The sequence below is a fragment of the Elgaria multicarinata genome, chromosome 5 (assembly GCF_023053635.1).
Source record: "Elgaria multicarinata webbii isolate HBS135686 ecotype San Diego chromosome 5, rElgMul1.1.pri, whole genome shotgun sequence".
NCBI lineage: Eukaryota > Metazoa > Chordata > Lepidosauria > Squamata > Anguidae > Elgaria > Elgaria multicarinata.
Window position 1 is genome coordinate 116,287,884 of NC_086175.1, and position 21,367 is coordinate 116,309,250.

The 21,367-nt window shown below is 41.3% G+C and overlaps 1 protein-coding gene across 4 annotated transcripts; it reads left to right on the plus strand.

Moving 5' to 3' along the window:
• The first annotated feature begins 1,103 nt into the window (after positions 1-1,103).
• On the plus strand, positions 1,104-10,403 carry MSANTD4 (Myb/SANT DNA binding domain containing 4 with coiled-coils). Of its 4 annotated transcripts, none has more exons than XM_063127104.1 (4): positions 1,104-1,171; positions 2,548-2,644; positions 7,366-7,854; positions 9,239-10,403. In XM_063127104.1, exons 3-4 carry the CDS (start codon positions 7,393-7,395, stop codon positions 9,812-9,814), a joined length of 1,038 nt encoding a protein of 345 aa, XP_062983174.1. In that variant the 5' UTR covers positions 1,104-1,171; positions 2,548-2,644; positions 7,366-7,392; the 3' UTR covers positions 9,815-10,403. The 4 variants fall into 4 exon arrangements, with proteins under 4 accessions (XP_062983174.1, XP_062983175.1, XP_062983172.1 ...); XM_063127102.1 differs by lacking the exon at positions 1,104-1,171 and adding an exon at positions 1,210-1,249; XM_063127105.1 differs by lacking the exon at positions 2,548-2,644 and having other exon boundaries at positions 1,139-1,171.
• Positions 10,404-21,367: the final 10,964 nt, after the last annotated feature.

Sequence of the window (21,367 nt, forward strand, 5' to 3'; positions counted from 1 at the left end):
ATAAATAAATAAATAAAAGAAACCCACTGGGTGACTTTGGGCCAGTCATGGACTCTCAGCCCAATCTACCTCACAGGGTTGTTGTTGTGAGGATAAAATGGGGAGGAGGAAGATTATGAATGCCGCCTTGGGTTCCTTGGAGGAAAAAGGTGGGATATAAATGCAATAATAATAATAATAATAATAATAATAATAATAATAATAATAATAATGATGATGATGATGATGGCAGCAGCTATGCTGGATCAGACCAAGGGTCCATCTAGTCTGGCATTTTGTTCACAGTGGCCAACCGTCCATGGGAAACACACAAGGACTACATGAGTGCAAGAACACCCTCCTACCCATGTTCCCCAGCAGTATATGTAGGCATACTGCCTCTGATCTTGGAAATAATATTAGCCATCAGAACTAGTAGCCATTGATAGCGTTCTCCTCCAGGAATTGGCAATCCTCTTGGCTATCACTAGGATGCACTCTATCCTTTGGGTGCTGCAGTGGTGGGGATTGAGCCCATCCCTCCCTGCTGTGTTGCCCAGAGAGGGAGAGAGGCCCAGTAAGTGAGTTAAGGTGGCAGCCTGCACGCTCTCTGCAAGCCAACGGCAGGGGACCCAATCCTCTCCATCCTGTTGTCTTCTCGACTCCCTATTATGCCCTCTCTGATCATTTGCCCACGTTCACTGCCTCCATGGGGAGTGCGGGCTGACTGGGCTCGATCAGTGATTAAGCTCTCCTGCATGTTGCCAAGGATCCTTTATCACTTAGATCCAACTCTGGCACAGCGACTGGAAAACCCGTACAGACGTGACATTAAAAGACAAAGGCGGGGCTTGCCCGGCCACGCCCCTCCCCACTCCACCCGCTGTCTCGTCTGATTCCCTCTCCTTGGAAGGCACCGTTGGGGAGGCGGGACAGCGAAGAACCTCTCCCGCTTCTTGATTTCGCAGCCAATGATAGTGGCCACTTCCGGTGACGAGCAGCTGCTCCGACCAACAAGCCGGGAGCTAAGGAGAGGGGCGTGGTGTGAGGGAACGCAGGAGGCAGGGAAGCGTTGGGCAAAGTTGCGCGAGTTGGGAAAAGGGGCGGGCCAGGAGAAGGCGGTGGAACCGTTGGGGAGCGCGAGCCGCTGACGAGCGCGCGGCTCTGCCCAATAGGAGCGCCGCGTGGATGGGTGAGTGACAAGCGGGCTCGCCAGCGGCAGGGGGGTGGGTCAAAAGGCCGGCGTTCGGAGGGGGAGCGCTGCGCGCAGGTGAGTCGCTTTTGCGCTACTGAGGGAGGGTGGAAAGGAAGGGGAGAAGGAAGGGGAGGAGCCGGCGCGTCCGCCTGCGGGGAGCGGGGCAGGTTCTCGCTCCCTGTTTGTGAGGGGAAACTAGGCGCCTTCCTTCCACTCCTCCCCTTGCCTTCGTTCACACGCCGCTGTTTTATTTTTTCCTCATGGGCTTCCTTCCCCTCCCCCGCCCCTGACGCGAGGGTTTTGGAGCCGCTCCTTCCTCCACCGTCGGCTGAGGGGAGGCAGGTGCGCATCCCCCTTCCCTCGTCAGCGCTGAGGAAAACATCCTCTCCTTCCCCGCCCCGCCCCGCCCCGCCGACACCGAGACGCTTCTCAACACCTCCACACGTTCAAGGTGGACCCCCTTGTCCCTCTCGCCGCCCCCCTCTCCAGCTCCGTAGTCTACCTAAGCGGTAGAAAAAGCTTGGCTCAGTCCTGAGGTGGTAGAATGGACTGTACCACTGCAGGTAGGGGGGATGCTTTTTGTTGTTGTTTATTTAGTAGATTTATATCCTGCTTTTTGAAAGTAGCATACAACCTTTAGAAAATACTATGGATACACTGCACGCCACACATGCAAAACAAAACCACCAGCCCCACTGGAGCAGGAGCCTATATCTGTGGTGACCCTTCCCACAGGGCCGTTGGTGATAGATGGGCAGTGGAGAGGGCAGCGTAGTTGGAGCAGACTGAGGTCTAATTTTGCCCTTTACTGTCTCTTGTTCCTTCCCTGTATACTTTTTTCGTTTTTAAATGATCCCATATAATATTTTTACACACGTACCTTGCAAATAGAAAACTAACACATCAGGAAGAAAGGTCATGGGGCAACTCATGTTAAGTTAGTTTTCTATTTACAAGGAGTTTTTCCTGGAAGCATTTAAAAAAGTGTTTTCTAACTCCCACCTGAAGTGGTACAGCCTATTCTGTTTTGCCACATGTGTAGATCTAAGTTCAGTGGTTTGAATTCAGCCATCCATGTCAAAACAACAAAAGAACTACATACTTTTATTTCCTCAGTGTTCTCTAGAGACGTCTCAACAAATAACTAGACGTCTCAACAAATAACTCGGACTCTGCCTGTAGCCCTCTACATCAGATTTGACCAGGGTGAATTAGGATCTAATGCAAAGTAGATCCATGACAGTCTCCCTGAACCAAGAGTTACAATCTGGGATTACCAGGGTTCATTGCCATCTCCATTTTATTCTCAAGGTTCTGTGATGTTTTATCAGTAACTACTGAGGGCGGAGGGTAAATTCTTGGTATTTTCACAGTGATCAAGGGAGTGTTGAAGTGTGCTTAAAGGGGACTGTGAAGATTATGACTGGATCTTGCAGCAGAGGAAAAAAAAAAAAATAAGATACAAAAATGGTAATAATATTCAGTGCTGACAAATGAAAAATAATATGAACTGGGAAAAGAACTTCACATACATCTACAGAATGTTGAATTTTAAATTAGCTACTGCTAATCAAGAAAGATGTTGGAATTGTTGTGGACAGCTCCTTGTAAAAACAACAGGAAGATGAAATAAGGATACCAGGAGATAAAGTTTTTACATAGATTGTTTGGACAAACAAAACTTGTCAGTTTTGTGTGTGTTATCAAAAGTAGTGTTCATGAGGGATTTCTGACTGAAGAAAAGCTTTGAAGTATTTAGTTTTGAAATTTATTGTTTTTATTTATTGCATTTGAAATTTATTGTTTTTATTTATTGCATTTATATCAGGCCTTTTTTCTTCTTGCAAGGAACCAAGGTGGCTTACATGATTCCCCCTTCTCTCCACTTTATCCTCAAATCAAGTCTGTGAGGCAGGTTAGGCTGAGAGTCAGTGACTGGTCCAAAGTCATCCAGTGAACTTCACGGCCTGAGTACGACTAGAACCTGGATCTCTTGAGTCCCACTCCAACACGAACCACTAAATCACACAAATACTCTGGATCATGAGAGAGTAGGCTAAACGTCACACATTAATTGATAAGAGAAAAAAATATAGGGCAGGATCCATTGTGACACTAGCACTAATGTTTGTTTTGCACTAGCTGACAGCAAGTGCTATTGGCGTTGTGCTAGCGGTTGTTTATGTGAGTGCAGCATACTTTAGCTACTGCTATAGTTATTTAAATACAATACTGAAGAGGGCATCTGATGAAACTTAGATACAGTTGGCCAAATCCGCAGAAAGTTATTTACACTTAAAATTAATTTCAGTCAGATTTAAGTGCGTCTAACTAACTTGGTGAGTAGGTTTAAAATAAAATACATTTTCCCTTCATAAAATAGACAGATGATCTGCAAATTTAAGCAGATTATTATGAACAATAGTGTAGCCATGTTGAAAAAAAGAGTAAATGCAAAATGTGAAAATAGAAGCATCTAACAGTATAACCCATGAAACGGATTATAGCATACCACAAGTCGGGATTTGCCCACACAACAGACTCAATTGTGAAAGCAAGAAAACAAGGCAGTTTTTTATAAGCACTCAACTATAATTAGCCTTATATAAATTACAGTTTTAATTTTGAGCATGCTCTGTTAAAAAATTACTTTCTGTCCTGTTGAATGTGAAACTGAAGGTTCAGTTGGGCTCATTATTATTATTATTATTATTATTATTATTATTATTATTTATTATCCTGCCTTTTGCCCAATACTGGGCCTCAGGGTGGTCTTACAAAGTTTAAAACATACATGGTAAAACCTAGGAAAAGAAAAACTTCTCCTGTTGACCTACAAAGCTTTTCAAAGTCTAGCTCCTTCCTATCTTTCCTCTCACATCTCACACTATTGCCCCACTCGTGCTCTTCGCTCCTCTGATGCCATGTTTCTTACTTGCCCAAGGGTCTCTACTTCCCTTGCTCGGCTTCGTCCATTTTCTTCTGCTGCCCCTTACGCCTGGAACGCTCTTCCAGAACATTTGCAAACTACAAGTTCAATCGCAGTTTTTAAAGCTCAGCTAAAAACTTTTCTTTTTTCTAAAGCTTTTAAAACTTGATTTTGATCTTACTTTTATACTGTTAGTTTTACTCTACCAGTGCCTGTTTGGCGCATTCTCTTCCCCTTATTATTATTTTATTATGATTCTATTAGAATGTAAGCCTATGTGGCAGGGTTTTGCTATTTTGCTATTTTATTGTTTTACTCTGTACAGCACCATGTACACTGATGGTGCTATATAAATAAATAATAAATAATAATAATAATAAAAAAGTTTAAAATACACAACAAAATTATAAGCCATTAACATAGATGGAGAACCAAATTACTCTCCAAAGGCCTGCCAGGACAAACAAGTTTTAGCCTGCTTCTGAAAGCCCCTCAGGAAGGGAGCCAGTCTAGCTTCCCCTGCAAGTTCCAAAGCACTGGAGCAGCCACTGAGAAGGCCCTCTCCCATGTTCCCACCAAGCGTGCCTGTGAAGATGGTGGGACTGAAAGAAGGGCTTCTCCAGAAGATATTAAAGCGTGGGGAGTCTCATAAGGGAGAATACGGTCTTTCAAATAACCTGTACCCAAGCCATATAGGGCTTCATAGGGCTTAACCAGAACTTTGAATTGTACCCGGAAACAGACTGGAAGCTAGTGGAGCTGTTTTAACAGAGGAGTTATGTGCTCCCTGTAACCAGCCCCAGTCAACAATCTGGCTGCAGCCCTTTGAACCAACTGGAGTTTCCGAACACTCTAAAGGCAGCCCCACGTAGAGCGTGTTACAGTAATCCAATCGGGATGTAACTAAGGCATGTGTCACTGTGGCATGTGTCACTCTAGGAAAGGGCGCAGCTGGCGCACTAGCTTTAACTGTGCAAATGTACTCCTGGCCACCGCCGAAACCTGGGCATCCAGGCTCAGGGCTGAATCCAGAAGTACACCCAAGCTGCAGACCTGTGTCTTCAGGGGGAGTGTAACCCCATCCAGCACAAGCTGAATCCCTATTCCCTGATCTGCCTTTCGACTGACCCGGAGCACCTCTGTCTTATCTGGATTAAGCTTCAATTTGTTCACCCTCATCCAATCCATTACTGCCAACAGACACTGGTTTAGCATAGAAACCGCTTCCTTGGAATTGGGTGGAAAGGAGTAGTAGAGTTGGGTCTCATCAGTGTACTGGTGGAACCATACCCCACAACTCCGGATAACCTCTACCAACGGTTTCATGTATATGTTAAATAGCATGGGGGACAAAACAGCCCTGAGGGACTCCACAAGCCAATGTCCAAGGTGTCAAACAGGAGTCCCCCAGTACCACCTTCTGGGTCCGCCCATCCAGGAAGGAATGGAGCCACTGAGTCCCATCCCAACAAGACGGCCCAGAAGGATACCATGGTCGATGGTATCGAATGCCACTGAGAGGTCCAGCAAAACCAGCAGGGACACTCTCCCCCTGTCCAGTTCCCGGCGAAGATCATCCACCAAGGCAACCAAAGCTGTTTCTGTCCCATAACCGAAATGGATCAAGATAATCCATCTCATCCAGGAATCCCTGGAGTTGGGAGGCCACCACATGCTCCAATACCCTGCCCAAAAATGGGATGTTGGAGACTGGATGGTAGTTATCCAATACCATGGGGGTCAAGAGGGCTTTTTCAATGTGGGTCTTACCACTTATAGTCACTTACCACTTATATGTTATAGTCACTTACCACTTATAGTGGTATAAGTGGTAAGTTATAGTCACTTACCACTTATATGTTTCCTCCAGGTTGCTAGTTAATGTGACTGGCAACACCCATAATGATGAAGAAAACAAGCCAATAGCACTAGTTATGTGGAGAAAGGAATGTAACTCTAACAATATAGATTGGCAGTCTATAATATTAAAGTTTGAACCTGCTTTATGCAACACAGTACTCGGGAGAAATTCTACACTACTAGATGCAGCAACAGAGAAGGAGCTGAGTGTAAACAGCAGTAGCATTCCAGCTGCTTCAGGAGAGGGTGGTCTGCCAAAGAAAGTATGAGCCCCTCACTTTAGCTTCCTAGATTTTTCTACGCTCCTAGCCTGTGCAGATGCAAATCCAGTATGCACAGATATCATGACAAGGAAACACACCTTTATCTTGCCTGGTACTTAAGAGACTGCCTCTTGCTCAACACTCCTTTGCACTGTTTCCGGTCATGGTAAAATATGAATTACTCTATGAGGGTGTATCTGAATTGGCTGCTCCTACTTTCTCTGTGCTAAAATGGGAGTGAGAACAATTCATTTTAAAAGCATTGATGATGTTGCACGGTATTGCTGTGCCAGCATTGTCTCTTCCAAGTGCATAAACCCTGTCACCCACAGCAACAACACAACAGCCCATATTTATCAGCACAGTCTGTAATCCCTGTGTATCTTGCAGATGCCTAGATATAACATATACAAAATAATTTAGAACAATTAAGGTGCATGCACACACTAAGCAAACTAAAATTTAACATCAAGAATTTCAGAAGCTATATTAACACAATTATAAATCGTTTCAGAAATTATATGCCAAGGAACAAGTTCTGCATATGTTCAAAAACAAATTATCAAACCATTTCCTACATTTTTCAAATCCATTTTATTGGATTTTTTATAATGTGTTAATTGTACATCTGATTGCATCTTTTATTTTCAATGATTAGCTATGTAAAAATTGAGAAATTTCAGGATTTGGTGTAATGTATATGCTGTAATTATGTTTACAATATTACAGATATTTTTAAACAAGTCTATGTTGGCTAATGCAATCTGCAAACAAAAGCAACTAATTCAAGAGTTTGGTTGCAGAATTTGTTAGCCAACATTAGACTCTTTTTTGTCCTTTAGATAAAATCCATGTGCCACATTGTACATTGTTAACTATATGTACAATGTACTTTATTATTTTTTAAAAAACAGTATTATTTTTGTCAGCAAAATTAAGGCTCTATTCATAACAATTCTAAAATCATCTCTATTAAATAATCAATTACATTGGCTAAAATGCAGCCTATATTTTGTTTGCTCTTTTATTTTTATGGTTTTTAAAGGGGGAAAGTGAGAACTCACTGCTATGTATGAACAGACTGAGTTCCAGGGTGATTGTTAAGGAACAAAGGCACTAATCTCTTTTGTCTGCTACAGAACGAAGTACATTGAAAGTTGGAAAAAATGAAACAACTAAAAAGAAAAAGAAAAAGCAATTTTAGTGTTCAAGAAACTCAAACACTACTTAAAGAAATCCGAAAAAGGAGGGAAGTGCTTTTTTCCAAACAACTAAATACAACAATTAATGAGATGAAGCGGAAGGCTTGGGAGGAAATAGCGGAGTGTGTGAATGCTGTAGGTGAAGGAGAGCAAAGGACAGGGACAGAAGTCAAAAGACGATATCTTGATTGGAGGGCCCTTATGAAACGAAAACGACTGAATACCAACATAAAGTTGGTGGGTGCTGGATTTCACCTTCCTTCCTCTGATTTGGATGACTCACTCAATGAAGATATTGATGAGAAAATGGGATTTCCAAATGAATCTAGTTTTGAATGGCAGAATATCACAGACTTCAGAGAAGCAGGTGGATCATTAACTGAAGTCAAAGTGGAAGAAGAGGAGGAGGATCCACAGAGTTTTGAAGTAAGTATTTTCCTGTACATCATATGTGTTAAATATGTATAAATTACTTCTTTCACACTTTCCTAGCTCCACTACTATATAATTTCCAATTGATAGTAACAATTCACCCTCAAGTCCCTTTGATTTGATGAGAAAACTAACTGAATTATTATCCATACACACAGTTTGGATAATAAAGGTACATAGTGAGGTGATCTTAGCGTTTGTTCCACTGAGTCTTCCTTCCCTGAGAGACTCACAAAATCCCCAACCTGAGAGTCTCTTTCAGAAGTGAAACAAAACATTTCTACTTGAGATTATGAATAGCATTATACTTGTAACTAGGAATTAGTTTTTAGTGTGTGTGTGCTTGGTTTGTAATTGGAAGTTTTAATGCATTCTGTGTTGCAATTGGGTGCAAATTAGTTTTTTTTTTAACAAATTCTGACTTTTGTGTAGAGCAATTCCGTTTTAGTGCACAGTCAGATTTGGTAAATGTTCTGCTGTGTACTTCTATTTCTCCTTTCCCTGTATTTCATAGAATACATTTGTTATACCAGGGATAAGCAATGAGGTGCCCATGGGCACCAATGTGCCTCCAGATACCTTCCCTGAAGCTCAGTGAGACACCCTACTCCTTCCAATCTTGATTTAAAGATATTTTTATATTTTCTTTCTTGCAGATGGGCTTGCTTCAAAGTGAAGTGGCAGCTTCTAGCTGCTGTCATCTTAATTTCCCATAAAATGAAGGACAAGTAACCTGCCTCTGGGGAGGTTACTTGTCCTTTACAATGAGCCATGCCCATCCCTGACAGTCATTTTATAATTATGTCCAGGACAGTTTCTCAAATTCCCAAATGTGCGCATGGGCCCAAAATGTGGCTTACCCATGTGTTAATCAGTAATTTGTAAAATCTGCATGGAGTTTTGATAGACAGCTCATGTTACCTTGCCATCATACTCCTGGAGAAAATTTAGGCTAAAATGAGAAACTATGGAGATGATATGGTGGCAGCTGCAAGCCATTGCATGGATTTCCTCCCCCCCTCCCCAGTAATGTTTTGTAAACAACATGCTACATAATGTTATTGCATTGCAAGCTTTTCCACTACTGTAAACCGCAGCCAATGGACAGATGTAAGGAAACTTGCAAAGTGATGATGTCTTGTCAGGGATTTAGTTTAGTAAAGGTTACAAGAAAGAAAAGAGGACAAAGTGTAAGAGCTCTTGTGTTTTATAGCAGCCAGACCATTTTCACAATACCTATTTTCAGCCTCAAATTATGCCAGTACAGCAAGCATAAATCTGTGGGCTTTCCATGGAAACTGTAGGCCCTCATACTTTATTTAATGGATGTATCTTATCTAGCATGGAACAACACTACATTTCTGATTAATTTCCTTAGTTTCCTATTGAGGAAGAAGAAGAAATTCTGTCCTCAGTGTTGCCAGATTCCAAAAAGGAAAGTGACCTTCCTGATTTCACCCACATTGAAGAATTTGGTAATCTCAGCTCTGCTCAAGCTAGGCTGGCCTATGAAGATTCCCATTTGCTGATCAGCTTGGAGAAACAGAAGCTAGAGCTGGAGAAACAGCGACTGGATATTGAAGCGGAACGACTGCAAGTCGAAAAGGAACGTCTGCAAATCGAAAAAGAGAGGTTGCGACACATTGATCTGGAGCATGAGAGGCTTCAGCTGGAAAAGGAGCGATTACAAATTGAGCGTGAGAAACTAAGGCTTGAGGCTCAGCATGCTGAAAAACCTGCCCTGGAGAATGATCCCAGCCAATCAGAAAAACCTGTTTTGCAGCCTTTGGATCTAGAAACGGAAAAACTGAAAATCGAAAAGGAGCGTTTGCAGCTTGAGAAGGAGAGGCTGCAGTTCCTGAAGTTTGAATCCGAGAAGTTGCAAATTGAAAAAGAACGGTTGCAAGTGGAGAAAGAGCGCCTTCGAATTCAGCGGGAAGGGCACTTGCAATGAATTTGGGGAAAACACAATTAACAATGCTGTGCTTTGCTGTTTGTACTTTTTTTTAAGGGTGACTTGATTTCAGTAAAAGTGTTGAATAGTCTGGTCTTCAAAGCATTTCACCATTCATGAAAATCCTGCTTTACATTGCTTTGATACTTACATCTTGACAATACTTCTTTTGGGTTTTTCGGCCACAGTTGAACATGTGTGTGTTCAAGTTTTAAAAGAAGTTAAGAAATGGTGCTCAGTAAGTCAGTGTGCCAGTAAAATGGAGCTTATGTGTGAAATTGCATTGCAGTATAAGAGAAGAAGTGTTAATGTCCTCTTGCATTCTCTGTTGTATAGCTTTATGTCCACATTAAGGATCAAAGCTTAGCTGTATCTTGTCGTTTTAAGAGTGTTATTCTAAATCTATAGGAGCCTTCAACATAAATTTGCATTTGATCTGATGGAATGAGATTAATGCTAGGCCTTATGCATTACATAGTGTTAACCCTGAAAAGTAATGCCTTTTAATATGAGGTGTGTTTTTCTCAGGAGGAATTTCAAAAGGTTAGACTTTGAGGCTCTCACTAGTTTTCCTATTCAATATGTTCGTTTGTAGAAAAAGAATACATGAAACTTCATGTATGAAAATACAGATTTCACCATTTATTTCTAAGCAAGACCTTAGAACCTCTGGTTTCTGTAGATAACTTTGGTAGCTCACAAAAGTGTTTGAGCAGGAATATATCTTGTGGAATTTACATAGATTATTTGTACATGTCAGTTTATTTATATCACTATGTAATTACTTTTATTTTGCAAATAAAGTGTTATTTTTTATTACTGAAATAAGTGTGACTCTACAGTGGGAGAAAACCTGGGCCTATTGCAGATTTATTCCTTGTTTACCTAATAATTTTAAATTAAAGAACCAAAGCTCCAAATCTTAGTTGATAGTATTAAAAGTTGATCTGACTGATGCATCACTGGTACCAATACACTGGAAATTTACATTACTGATGTGGCAATGAGGTGGAGAATGGCATACAGGGACCAAGACTTCACTGTTGCTTCTGCCATTACCCATATGAGTAGTTTGTTGTCAAAGACCCCAACTGTTGTGTCTTCCCTTGTTACTGGACTCACTTTCATTCCTTGTGTCACTGGACTGTGCAAAATTGCCTAGCTTCTCCCACTTTCTCTTTCTAATTGTACTACTCAATCATTAGTCAGTTGGTTCATAAGGCACAAAGTAGAGTTGCCAATTCATTTCATGCTGTGTAATGCAATACTTCTAGTCTAGTAATTACATTACACTAGGCTTATGATCCATCCTGAGATAGCTCACTCTTGATGGATGGTACTATCAAGAGTGCAGAAGAGCTAGAATGAGAAGGCTGAAATTTTAATTTGGCTCTTCTGTCTGTTTAGTAGTTTGAACACTGCTTTTCAGTAGAAGAGTTATCTCATGGTGATGGGGTAAGAAGATTAAGAGAATGAGAACTACCAGAGTTACATGTGTTGCAAGTTAATTTTAACTATTTTAAAGTTTTGGTTTGGAAAACAGTGCTGTTAAGCGATTGTTTTCATAAGTTACGGGGAAGTTTAAAGCATTTTAATAGAATCCATTTTCAATAGAAACGATTCTGTTGCAAACAAGCCATCTTATATAAGTAGGGGACCACTATAAATTTGCAATATGATTATAGCAACACTTTCCACCCCCTCCCATGTATTTGAAAAAATTGCAGTGGCTACATATACATCTAATTGTTGGTGGTGGTTCTGATAAACGGTCCTTTATATGAGCATGGCTTGGTTCTGAACCAGATAGTGGCCTTGCCCACCCCGTGATGTTCACTTGTAGGCTGATGGCATGTAGAAACTGGTCCTTTAAGGAGTTTAGGTATTTTCCCTGCCTCTTTGCACTTATAGTCTGATTTCCATTGCTTTGTTTCAGAAATGCATGTTGAAATTAGGGAGTTCACAGATGCATTATTTCTGTGATTACTGCCAGCACAGAATGAGGTCCACTGTCATTGTACAGCACCATGTACATTGATGGTGCTATATAAATAAATAAATAATAATAATAATAGCTATAAGGGCAAAAAAGAAGCATCTCATGAGAGTCTTTGGATCAAAGTCCCTATTTCCCCAGAACGGGAAAAACTACACCAGCCCTAGGGGAAGTGGAGTCTCCTCCTGCACATACTCCCTTCATTGGATTGTTAGATAAAGAGGATAAATAGATCTTCTATCACCAAGCACAATAGATCTTTGAAAGTCATTCTCTCTTACCTGACCAAGCAAATAATCAAGCAATGGGTTATCAGGGAGATGATAAATTCATTGTGGACTGATGGGTGAATGGCTTAAGCCATGGAGACTGATGAGGTCTCATATATGTAATGATTTTCTGACATTTTTAACTATGGTAGAGTGTGGAACAGTGTTGTGGAGCATGGGGCAGTGTTTCAATGTCCAAATGTGTTCATCTATAAATATTGGTAATTATGTCAACAATTATCATTGGGAGCAAGTGTGGTATCGTGTTGGCCTTAGACAAGACTGTGATTCAAATCCAGACTCAGGGTAGAGACTTTGATGAGGCTCTGAAAAGTGAATTTTGGGCACTCAATACTGAAATAAGAGGTGAATGTTATAACTCTATAATTCTTCTCTAGCTCAGATTGTAATGCAAGCTGGAGAAGGATTCAGCTCCACCCTGCCTCGCCCACCTGTCACCCAAACCCTGTCCGACCCATCCACCAACAATCCTCAGACTGATTCCCTTTTCCTTCTGTCAACTTACCAAGTCGTTGCTTATGTTCTGGCTGCAAGACGTGGGAGACAGGAAAGAAGGGAGTGAGTTTTGCTTTGCTTCCAGCTGACCAGGTGAGCAGAGATCCTTTCCTTCCTCCTGCTTGTTGCTGTGGGTGGAGCAGCAGCCGAGCAAGAAGATGGTAGGAGGTTGGGAGGGAAGGGAATTTGAGGACTTGCATGTGGGAGGGTGAAGGAAGCTTTTGGGAAGGTGAAGGAGTCAGAAGAGACTTGGAAGCACATAAGGGTGGGGCTCCACTGAGTGACTGAATCAATTCAGACTAGCGGGTTATGCTGAGCTGTTTACTTATTTTTGGAGGGAACTCAGTTTATCCTGAGCCAAACTGATCTGAGCCATGTGGGAATTCATCACTAGTTCATCCTTAAATCTGCCTATGGGAAAGAGGACTAATTGCTTTATACTTTGCCTAATCCAGATCTCAGTGTTCATGCAAGGAGAAAACGGTGGTAGTTGGGCAATGTACACCACCCTGAAAAAGGGTGGGATAAAAATATAATTAGTACATCAAAGTGTTTTATCATACCAAGTGTTCATTTTTTGTAAAAGACTGTGTCTGTTATAAGCACATCTGAATATCATTCATTCTTTATTACCCATGGTAATCTTATCACTGTGGATCAGGTGGAGAATAGCTCCTTGTTTTATACATGGAAATATGGGAGCTTACGAACTGAGTTACTGTATAATATATTCATTTTTAAGCCAGGTGTCTAGAATTCTCTTGAAAGCATCAACCCTTTCAAAGCTCTTTCACCTTGATGAAAAATAAATCACCTTGGAGAACCAAGCTTAGAAGTCTTTACATTTTAATATTTTCTGCTAATGTATGCTGATGTCTTCAGATGCCCTGGAGCCTCAGGACAGATTTGAGTGGCTGACAGCAGAAGTATCTTAGCTGCAGCATTCTGACAGCCTGCTTCCTTCCAAGCCCAGGAAAATATAGGCAAGATTCACAGCCCAACCCACCCACCCCCCATGTCAACCTGGAGCAGGACTGTGAATGTTGACATTTACACTTGTGTGAGTTAAGAATCTGGCATGCTTATTCAATCCACACTGAAACTTGGGGGAGTTCACCTATTTACTAGCCAAAAATCTAGAAGCACACGTGCCAACCCCACTGCGTACATGCGATGTGTGATGTGACAGTATGGGAGTACAGAAAGGACGAACATAGCTCCAATTGGTGAACTACTTTCAGAGTTAATTTATTCCTGACTTTTAGGGGGCTGTGTTTCTCAAAAACAAAAGGTGCTCTATGAAACTTAGGGTAAGTAGGTGCAACTCCCTTTGGTTTCAGTATCTGCATTTACACACTAGGAAGTATGCCCCCTGGCAGAATGTGGTGGTTGTGAAAGTTACACCAATTTTACACTGGCCTCACCCCTTGCTAGACAATTCACAATGTGATCTGTAAATATGAAACACTTAAGCCAAAACTCAGGTTGTATTCTCATGTGAAAGTTAGCATTCCTAATAAGATTGTTACTTTCCCCCCTACTTTTCAAGTTACGTTTCACAATTACGAATTTTATCACCATCAACTTTATTACGGTCACCGACCAGACTTTACACATGCACGAGACTGCATTTTATCTGCTTTCCACCCTAACAATGTCTTCTGGAATAAAAAGAAAAGTCCCCATTAGCTTTCTAAATAGTTACATAGGAAGCTGCCTTATACTGAGTCATGCCATTGGTCCATGCAGCCCATTATCATTAACTGACAGTGGCTCTTCCAGAGTTTCAGGCAGGATTCTTTCCTCGTCCTACCTGGAGATGCTGGCTGTTGAACCTGTGACCTTCTGCACATAAAGCATGTGCTCTGCCACTGAACTATGGCTCCTCCCTGCTTAAAAACAGAGTAGACCTGAAGAACACCTTTATGCAATTCCATCACCTTTATGCAATTCCATCACAGCTTCTCATGCCAATCAGTCTGACCTCAGACAGCTCATGTGGACTCCTCATTTGAGCATTCCTTAAATGCTTCAGGAAATACTTTGGCCTTACCTTTTGGGGTAAATAGCTTTCACCTTATAATTGACAATGTGTGTTTAGCTTTTGTTTTAAGTTAAACTTCTTAAGATGTGAAACAAGAATTCTGGGCAGTGATTACAACAGTGTTTGCCTTGCTGCCATCCTAAAAGTCAGAATACAAATGATACTATTTACTACAATGCAATACTACATATGTCTACTCAGAAATAAGTCCCATTAAGTTTAGTGGGATTTACTCCTAGGTAACCGGATATATATTTGCAGCCTAAAGCACCTGCCTTGGTAGGATTAGCCTAACAAGCTTTTGAGCTGAACAGAGATCTTCAAGTAGGATCTGTGCAATTCAACAGCTTGCAACTCAGATACTGTTTCAATTTATCCAAAAGTTTAATTCTAACATGAAGTCTAACATAGAAGAGAGAGAGAAAAATAATATAGGAATCAGGTGGAAAGAGATATTATCCAAAAATCAGTCTGGTGCTAAAAAAAGCAGCCCTGTAATCTGCAGTTTAACTTATCTCAGTTCCTGATATCATGACATGGAGCTTTCCCACCCCATAAACCTCAGATAGCTAGTTTGATCTGGCCTGATGTGATAGTCTGATTGAGGGTTTGGGGGAGACCCACACAATACCACCTAAAAGAGCCCAGACCTACAGGCAAGAAGTTTCTGGACATTTGGCTTGTATTAATTAATGTTATGGCACTGTAACACCTTTGACTCAAAGCTGACCGAGTGCTTCCACTGGAAAAGTACAACAGACTTTGCTATACTGTGCACTACCTCTCTGCAGAGCCATGGCAGTACACAGCAAGCTCTGTTTTGGTTAAGACCTTGCAGTTGCTGATAAGAGGAGCATTGATACACACTCAGACACCAATTAAAAGGCAAAATCTTTGGTGACTGCCTCACGTTGTGCACCTGCAATGATATGGGGTGCCAAGAATGTCCATTCTCGATGCCTGTTGGGAAGCCATCACAATGGTATGAACAATGGCTGGGAAGAGGTGTAGATCATACAGATGATTTTCATAATTATCCTGATAATTCTTTTTTTTAAAATAAAAATGTGTTATTTTCTCAAAGCATTGAATATGTTTCAATGTACTCTTGAGTCCGTGGGTTTGCACTTGGCTTGGTTATCCGCTGGGGTATCTCAAGCCCAGTTGATATAGGTTCTGAAGCTAAACATTTTTAGGAAATGAAGATGGTAGGTAGCTGCAGGTGTGTCCATCTACCAAGAAAAATGAAATGTGGGGGAAGAAAAAGGGACCCCAGTAAGCTTGGGACGGGCCAGAAAGAGCAGTGATGTTTGGGCTAGGCAGGGTAGTTGTAAGCCAATTGGGGGTTCAGAGGAGCCAGCTGAGGCAATGCTAGTTAGTCTTAAGGCAGTGGCTCAGATCCCACCCCTGCCTTATACTGTCTTTTGGGCAGGTTATTTGCCCTTTATGACTAGCCACACTTCCCATGGCAGCCATTTTGTGGTGGCTCTTTCCCTCCTTATTGTTTACTACAACTTTATTAGATTGTAAGCCTATGCGGCAGGGTCTTGCTATTTACTGTGTAATCTGTACAGCACCATGTACATTGATGGTGCTATATAAATAAATAAATAAATAAATAAATAAATAAATAAATAATAATAATAATAATAATAATAATAAACAGGACCAAATTAAACATGGTGCACATTACTAGCTGTCATTAATTGGGTAGGGAAACACTTGGTGTCATATCAAGGCCTGAGATACATTGAACAGTGCTGTTACAGAGGCAAAGGAGGAGGGGGAAGCGTGACACAAGGCTGCTATTTTCAGCAGCAATCCCACTGTTTTTTAGCATCATTTGAAATTTGCATTAATATGATTTTTGACTGTATTTTCACTTGTAAGCCACTTTGGTTGTTCTGTACAGAGAAAATGGTATAAGATAACATTACCACTATTGCTAATATTATTAACAACAATTCAAAAAAGATGTGGCATAGTTTTGCCTTAAACTAGGTTAAAGCAGGATAATATGTGCCTTCATGAGTCATTTCAATGAAAAAGGATATTCAAGCAAACCTAATACAGGTGAATTGACTGCTTCTACTTTCTAGGGCCACCACCTTTAATCAAAACAAAACAACACATCTTTGAATCAACTAAAAAGGTACCCCCAAGTAATGAAGCTGTGGTTGTTTATCTAGATTTCGTTATACTTAGTCCCCCTGATTTCAGTGGTTCCACTCTAAGCATAACTAAGTCTGGATCCAATCCATTATTTTTTAATACAAATACTTGCAAAAACTGCACATGGGAAGCGCTGTATTAAAGGGGCATTCTCCCACTTTTTCTCTCACACAGGAGGGAATGCCTCCTCTAACAACGTAAGAACATAAGAGTAGTCATGCTGGATCAGACCAAGGTCCGTTTAGTCCAGGATTCTGTTCAGATAGTAGCCAACCAGCTGCCCATGGGAAACTCACAAGCAGGAAATGAATGCGACAGCACCCTCTTGTCCGTGTCCCCTAGCAACTGGTGTACATAGGCATACTGATTCTTGAAGCAGCATGTAGCCATCAGGCCTAGTAGTCAATGATAGTCTTCCCCAGGAATTTGTTCAATCCTCTTTTCAAGCCACCCAAGTTAATGGCCATCACTATACCTTTTGGCAGCAAATTCCATCGTTTAACTACGTGCTGTGTGAATAAGTGTGTTCTTATTATCTGTCCTGAAATTCTCACAAGTCAGTTTCATGGGATGACTCCATTATTATTATGAGAGATGGAGAAAAATGTCTCCCTAGCCACTTTCTCCACACCATGAATAATTTTGTGCACCTTTATCTTGTCTCCCCTTACTCGCTTCTTTTGTAAGCTAAACTGTCTCAGATGTTGTAACCTTTTCTCCTTTATCATTTTAGCTGCCCTTTTATGCACTTTTTCTAACTCTGCAATATCCCATTTTAGGTGCGGTGACCAGAACTGTACACAGTTTTTCAAGTGTGGCCGCACCATAGATTTATATAAGGGCAGTATGATATTGTCAGTTTTATTTTCAATTCCTTTCCTAATTACACCCGGCATAGAATTTGCCTTTTTCATTGAGCTGTCCACCAAAACCCCAAGATCTCTTTCTAGTCAATTCTAGCTCAGATTCCATCAGCATATACATACAGTTGCGATTTTTTTTGCCACAATGTGCATCACTTTACATTTGCTTACATTGACCCACAATTGCATTTTAATGCCCATTCACCCATTAATTACTAAACTCCTTGCAATTAATCAACTAAGATTTCTTTGATCAGGTGACAGCCCTGATATCTCAACCCTTTCTCTTTCATTTCACTAGAACAAAGGAGAAGCTCCAGTTGATATAAGAAGCTAGAGCTTGCTGCTTACTGATGCAGTTAGAGAATATTTAACTGCTTATCTCTCCAAATGCATTCCAGATGCAATATGCTAGGAGGTCAAAACACCCTTCTCCATTATGAAGTGCCCTAAGGAGGGGATGCTTTGCAGTGATGTGTGTGTGTGTGTGTGTGTGTTGAAACTTCCCCTGCCAATCACTTTCCCGTGTATTCTTCACTCATTTTACCCTTGTGGGTTTTCAGATCCGTTTGTGCAGTAAATATGAGCCCAGTATATAGGCAAGGGTTAAAGCAATGGAGAGAATTTCTGAGGGAACTCTGCAAAGGAGAACGTGTAGTTTGCCCTTTAGACTGTGATCCAAGCAAGGGTCCTATGTGCTCAGGAGGAAAGAACCATGCGGGTACGAAACAGGAGCGTTGTTTTCTGTTTACACTGCAGCAGTCCCAAGTGGGAAAATTGTTTAGCTAAACAAATAAAAGAGCGGCTGATCTCTTTGACGATGGGAAGTGCTACAGTGAAAAACACACACTGATCTTGGTGTGCCATCCTCCCCCACCCCACCACAGTTGGATCCAAGACAGATAAAGCAAATATGTCAAAAATGGTTATAAATACACCGATACATAATTATATGCACATAAAGTAGTGATAAATATCAATATAAATGAGCTGGACGGTCTTCAGGTCTATTGTGCCATGATACTCTCTATGCCTTTCCTCATCTATTCACCAAGCCAGGCCTCTACAACCCTCGACCCCTGAAAACCACATCTTTGACAACACTTGCATCGATCCCCTACCCCCACTATGTAACTTGAGTCTGGGGTCTACTCCATACTATGCCTAGGAGCCAGGCTACACGTTACACGTAGTAGAATCGAGATGTTGCTGAAAATGTCGGTTTTGTGCCGAATCCTCCTTTTCCCCCCCTGCTGTAATATCCAGAGCACTCATCAGTGGCATAGGAACCATGTGTTGTAGGTTTTCCCATTAGTGTCTGCAACAACAAATGATATAAAACAGAGAGAGGGACACTCACAACATTAGCGATACTGGATAAGACATCCTAAATGTTATAGCAGCAAGGGTGGAGAGACTTCTCAGAGAGCTACCACTGGTGGTGAGTGCAGGGCGGGCAGTATCTTTCTTGTAGGTGCAATGTGTTACCTGGTACTTGTAATTCCCTAATTTATCCCTTGAATAATGTAGATTGTATTATTTATTTAATGGATTTTAAAACTGTCTTTCAGGATAAATTAAGCCTTCTGGACAAGGATTTGACTGCTCTGATTATTCTATTCTATTATTCTGTTATTTATTATTCTATTCTGTAAGTATATAATTCTGTAACGATTAAAAGTAATAGTGGTAATGGAACACTACTAGTATTACATCAGGATTAAACAGTAGGAGTAGTAATTACTGTTTTGGGGGTGCAATGCAGAAAGTACGTTGAGCCCTATTTTTGAAGGAACGTCTATAATTATAAAGAAGATAAGGAAGAGACTTTGTCATACATTTGTAATATACAAATACAAAGAGATCATGTTACAGGCAAGCTGCTGGTTCTAAATTTTCTCTGTAGATGTGGTGTATAAGCGACTGCATTGGTTTGAGATATGTTTATCTGTTCCAATAACATTTGCACAAGAGAATGCACTGCGTGGCACTGAAAATAATATCCCTATGGCATTCCTGTGGGTTCCCTGAAAAAGGAAAATAGGGCAGGATAGAACGAAAGACAGGAAGAAAGAAAGAAAGAAAACTCTTGTCTAGCTGAATGTTGCCGTTTCTGCATTCTGGCGTGCAACATTCCAACAGGAGCACGCACCACAGACGTTGCACAACTGTACCAATATTTGCATCCTGTACAAGTTGCCCCATTGGACACTATAAGATAAATCGGCAGCTTAATATTGAAATGGATGCGCATTTGACTTGGGATGTTTCCTTAGCAGTGTCTGAAACTGCTTTCAAGTTGGTTTGCAGATTTAGCATTAGGAATGTAAAACTAGTCCAATGCAGTTTTCAGTAATAACAGCACAGTTCTTTCCTTCGATGCACAGAAGGGAAAAGATAGATGTGATTCCCTTTGTCTCATGCTCATTTCTCCTAGACCAGAAGGACAGAGGATGCTAACAGGCAAACAAATCTGCTACGCCCTCCCAAAACATTTTAGTTCAGTGTGACAAGAAAATGTTTTTTTTTTTAATGGGATACATAACCCAAGCTTCCTTTAAACCACAGATTTGCTGGTGATAAGGAGAAAAATACAACAAATGGAAAACAAAAATGAGGTGCATACAAATATACATAAACTGAGCAGTTAATTTACTACAGACATGAACTCAGTGCTTTTTGTTTAGACTTATAATCTCTCCTGAATAGAGATCAGGACAAACTAGTTTGCCATTTTCAGCAGAGTGCACAGTGTTGATTGGCTAACAACCAGTATGTCACTAACCCTACCCTTCTTTTCCCAAGACCGATTCAGTGTTTTAATTGAATAAGGCTGCAATCCTATGCACACTTACCTGGGAGTAAGGCCCATTGAATTCAACAGGTCTTCTGAGTAGACATGTATAGGATTGTGCTGCAAATGTACATGCAGTGCTATAATTTTTCACTCTCTCAAAGATGGACTGTTTTCCTGAAGCATGGGGAAAGGTCAGAACATCTGAAGAACATTGGAAGCTATCTAATACTGAGTCAGACTCTCAGTCCATCTAGGCCAGTATTATCGACACTGACTGGCAGCGATGGAGTTTTTCCGGCCCTACCTAGAGATGCCGGGGATTGACGCTGAACCTTCTGCCTGCAAAGCAAGTGCTCTGTCGCTAAGCTAGAGGTCAAAATGGACCACCAAATCAGCATTTGATTCACTGGCCTGTATATCTGTCAAGTAGGAAATGACAGTGGGGAAAAGCTGAGCTCAAGATACAGGAGGAAAAAAATGCAGCCAGTCCCAATTTGCATGCCCGTTTGGACACGTCCTTGGTCCTAGGATAAATGTTCAAAACAAACAATCCAGAAATTTAGTTATTGGGCAGTTCAAAAGTGCAATAAATGAATAAATAATCTCCACTTAATATGCAGTGTCAGCATGGTCAGAAAGAAAGATAAGCTCAGGAAAGGTACCAAGGGGATCACACCTTCTGTGAATGTCTCTCAGAAATTCTGGCTGATAGCAAGTACTACTTGCCTCCCTGATTACCTTGTGTCAGGGCGTGCGCACATGGCAGAATTCTGCAGAAGTGCAGCAGAAGCTGATCAGTGGTTTAGGGTGCAGAATGCTCGAATGCGTGTGGACTGCGCTGGGTGAAATCTCAAAAGCCAGATAAACGCCTGGGCAAGGTTTGCAATGTTCAGGGG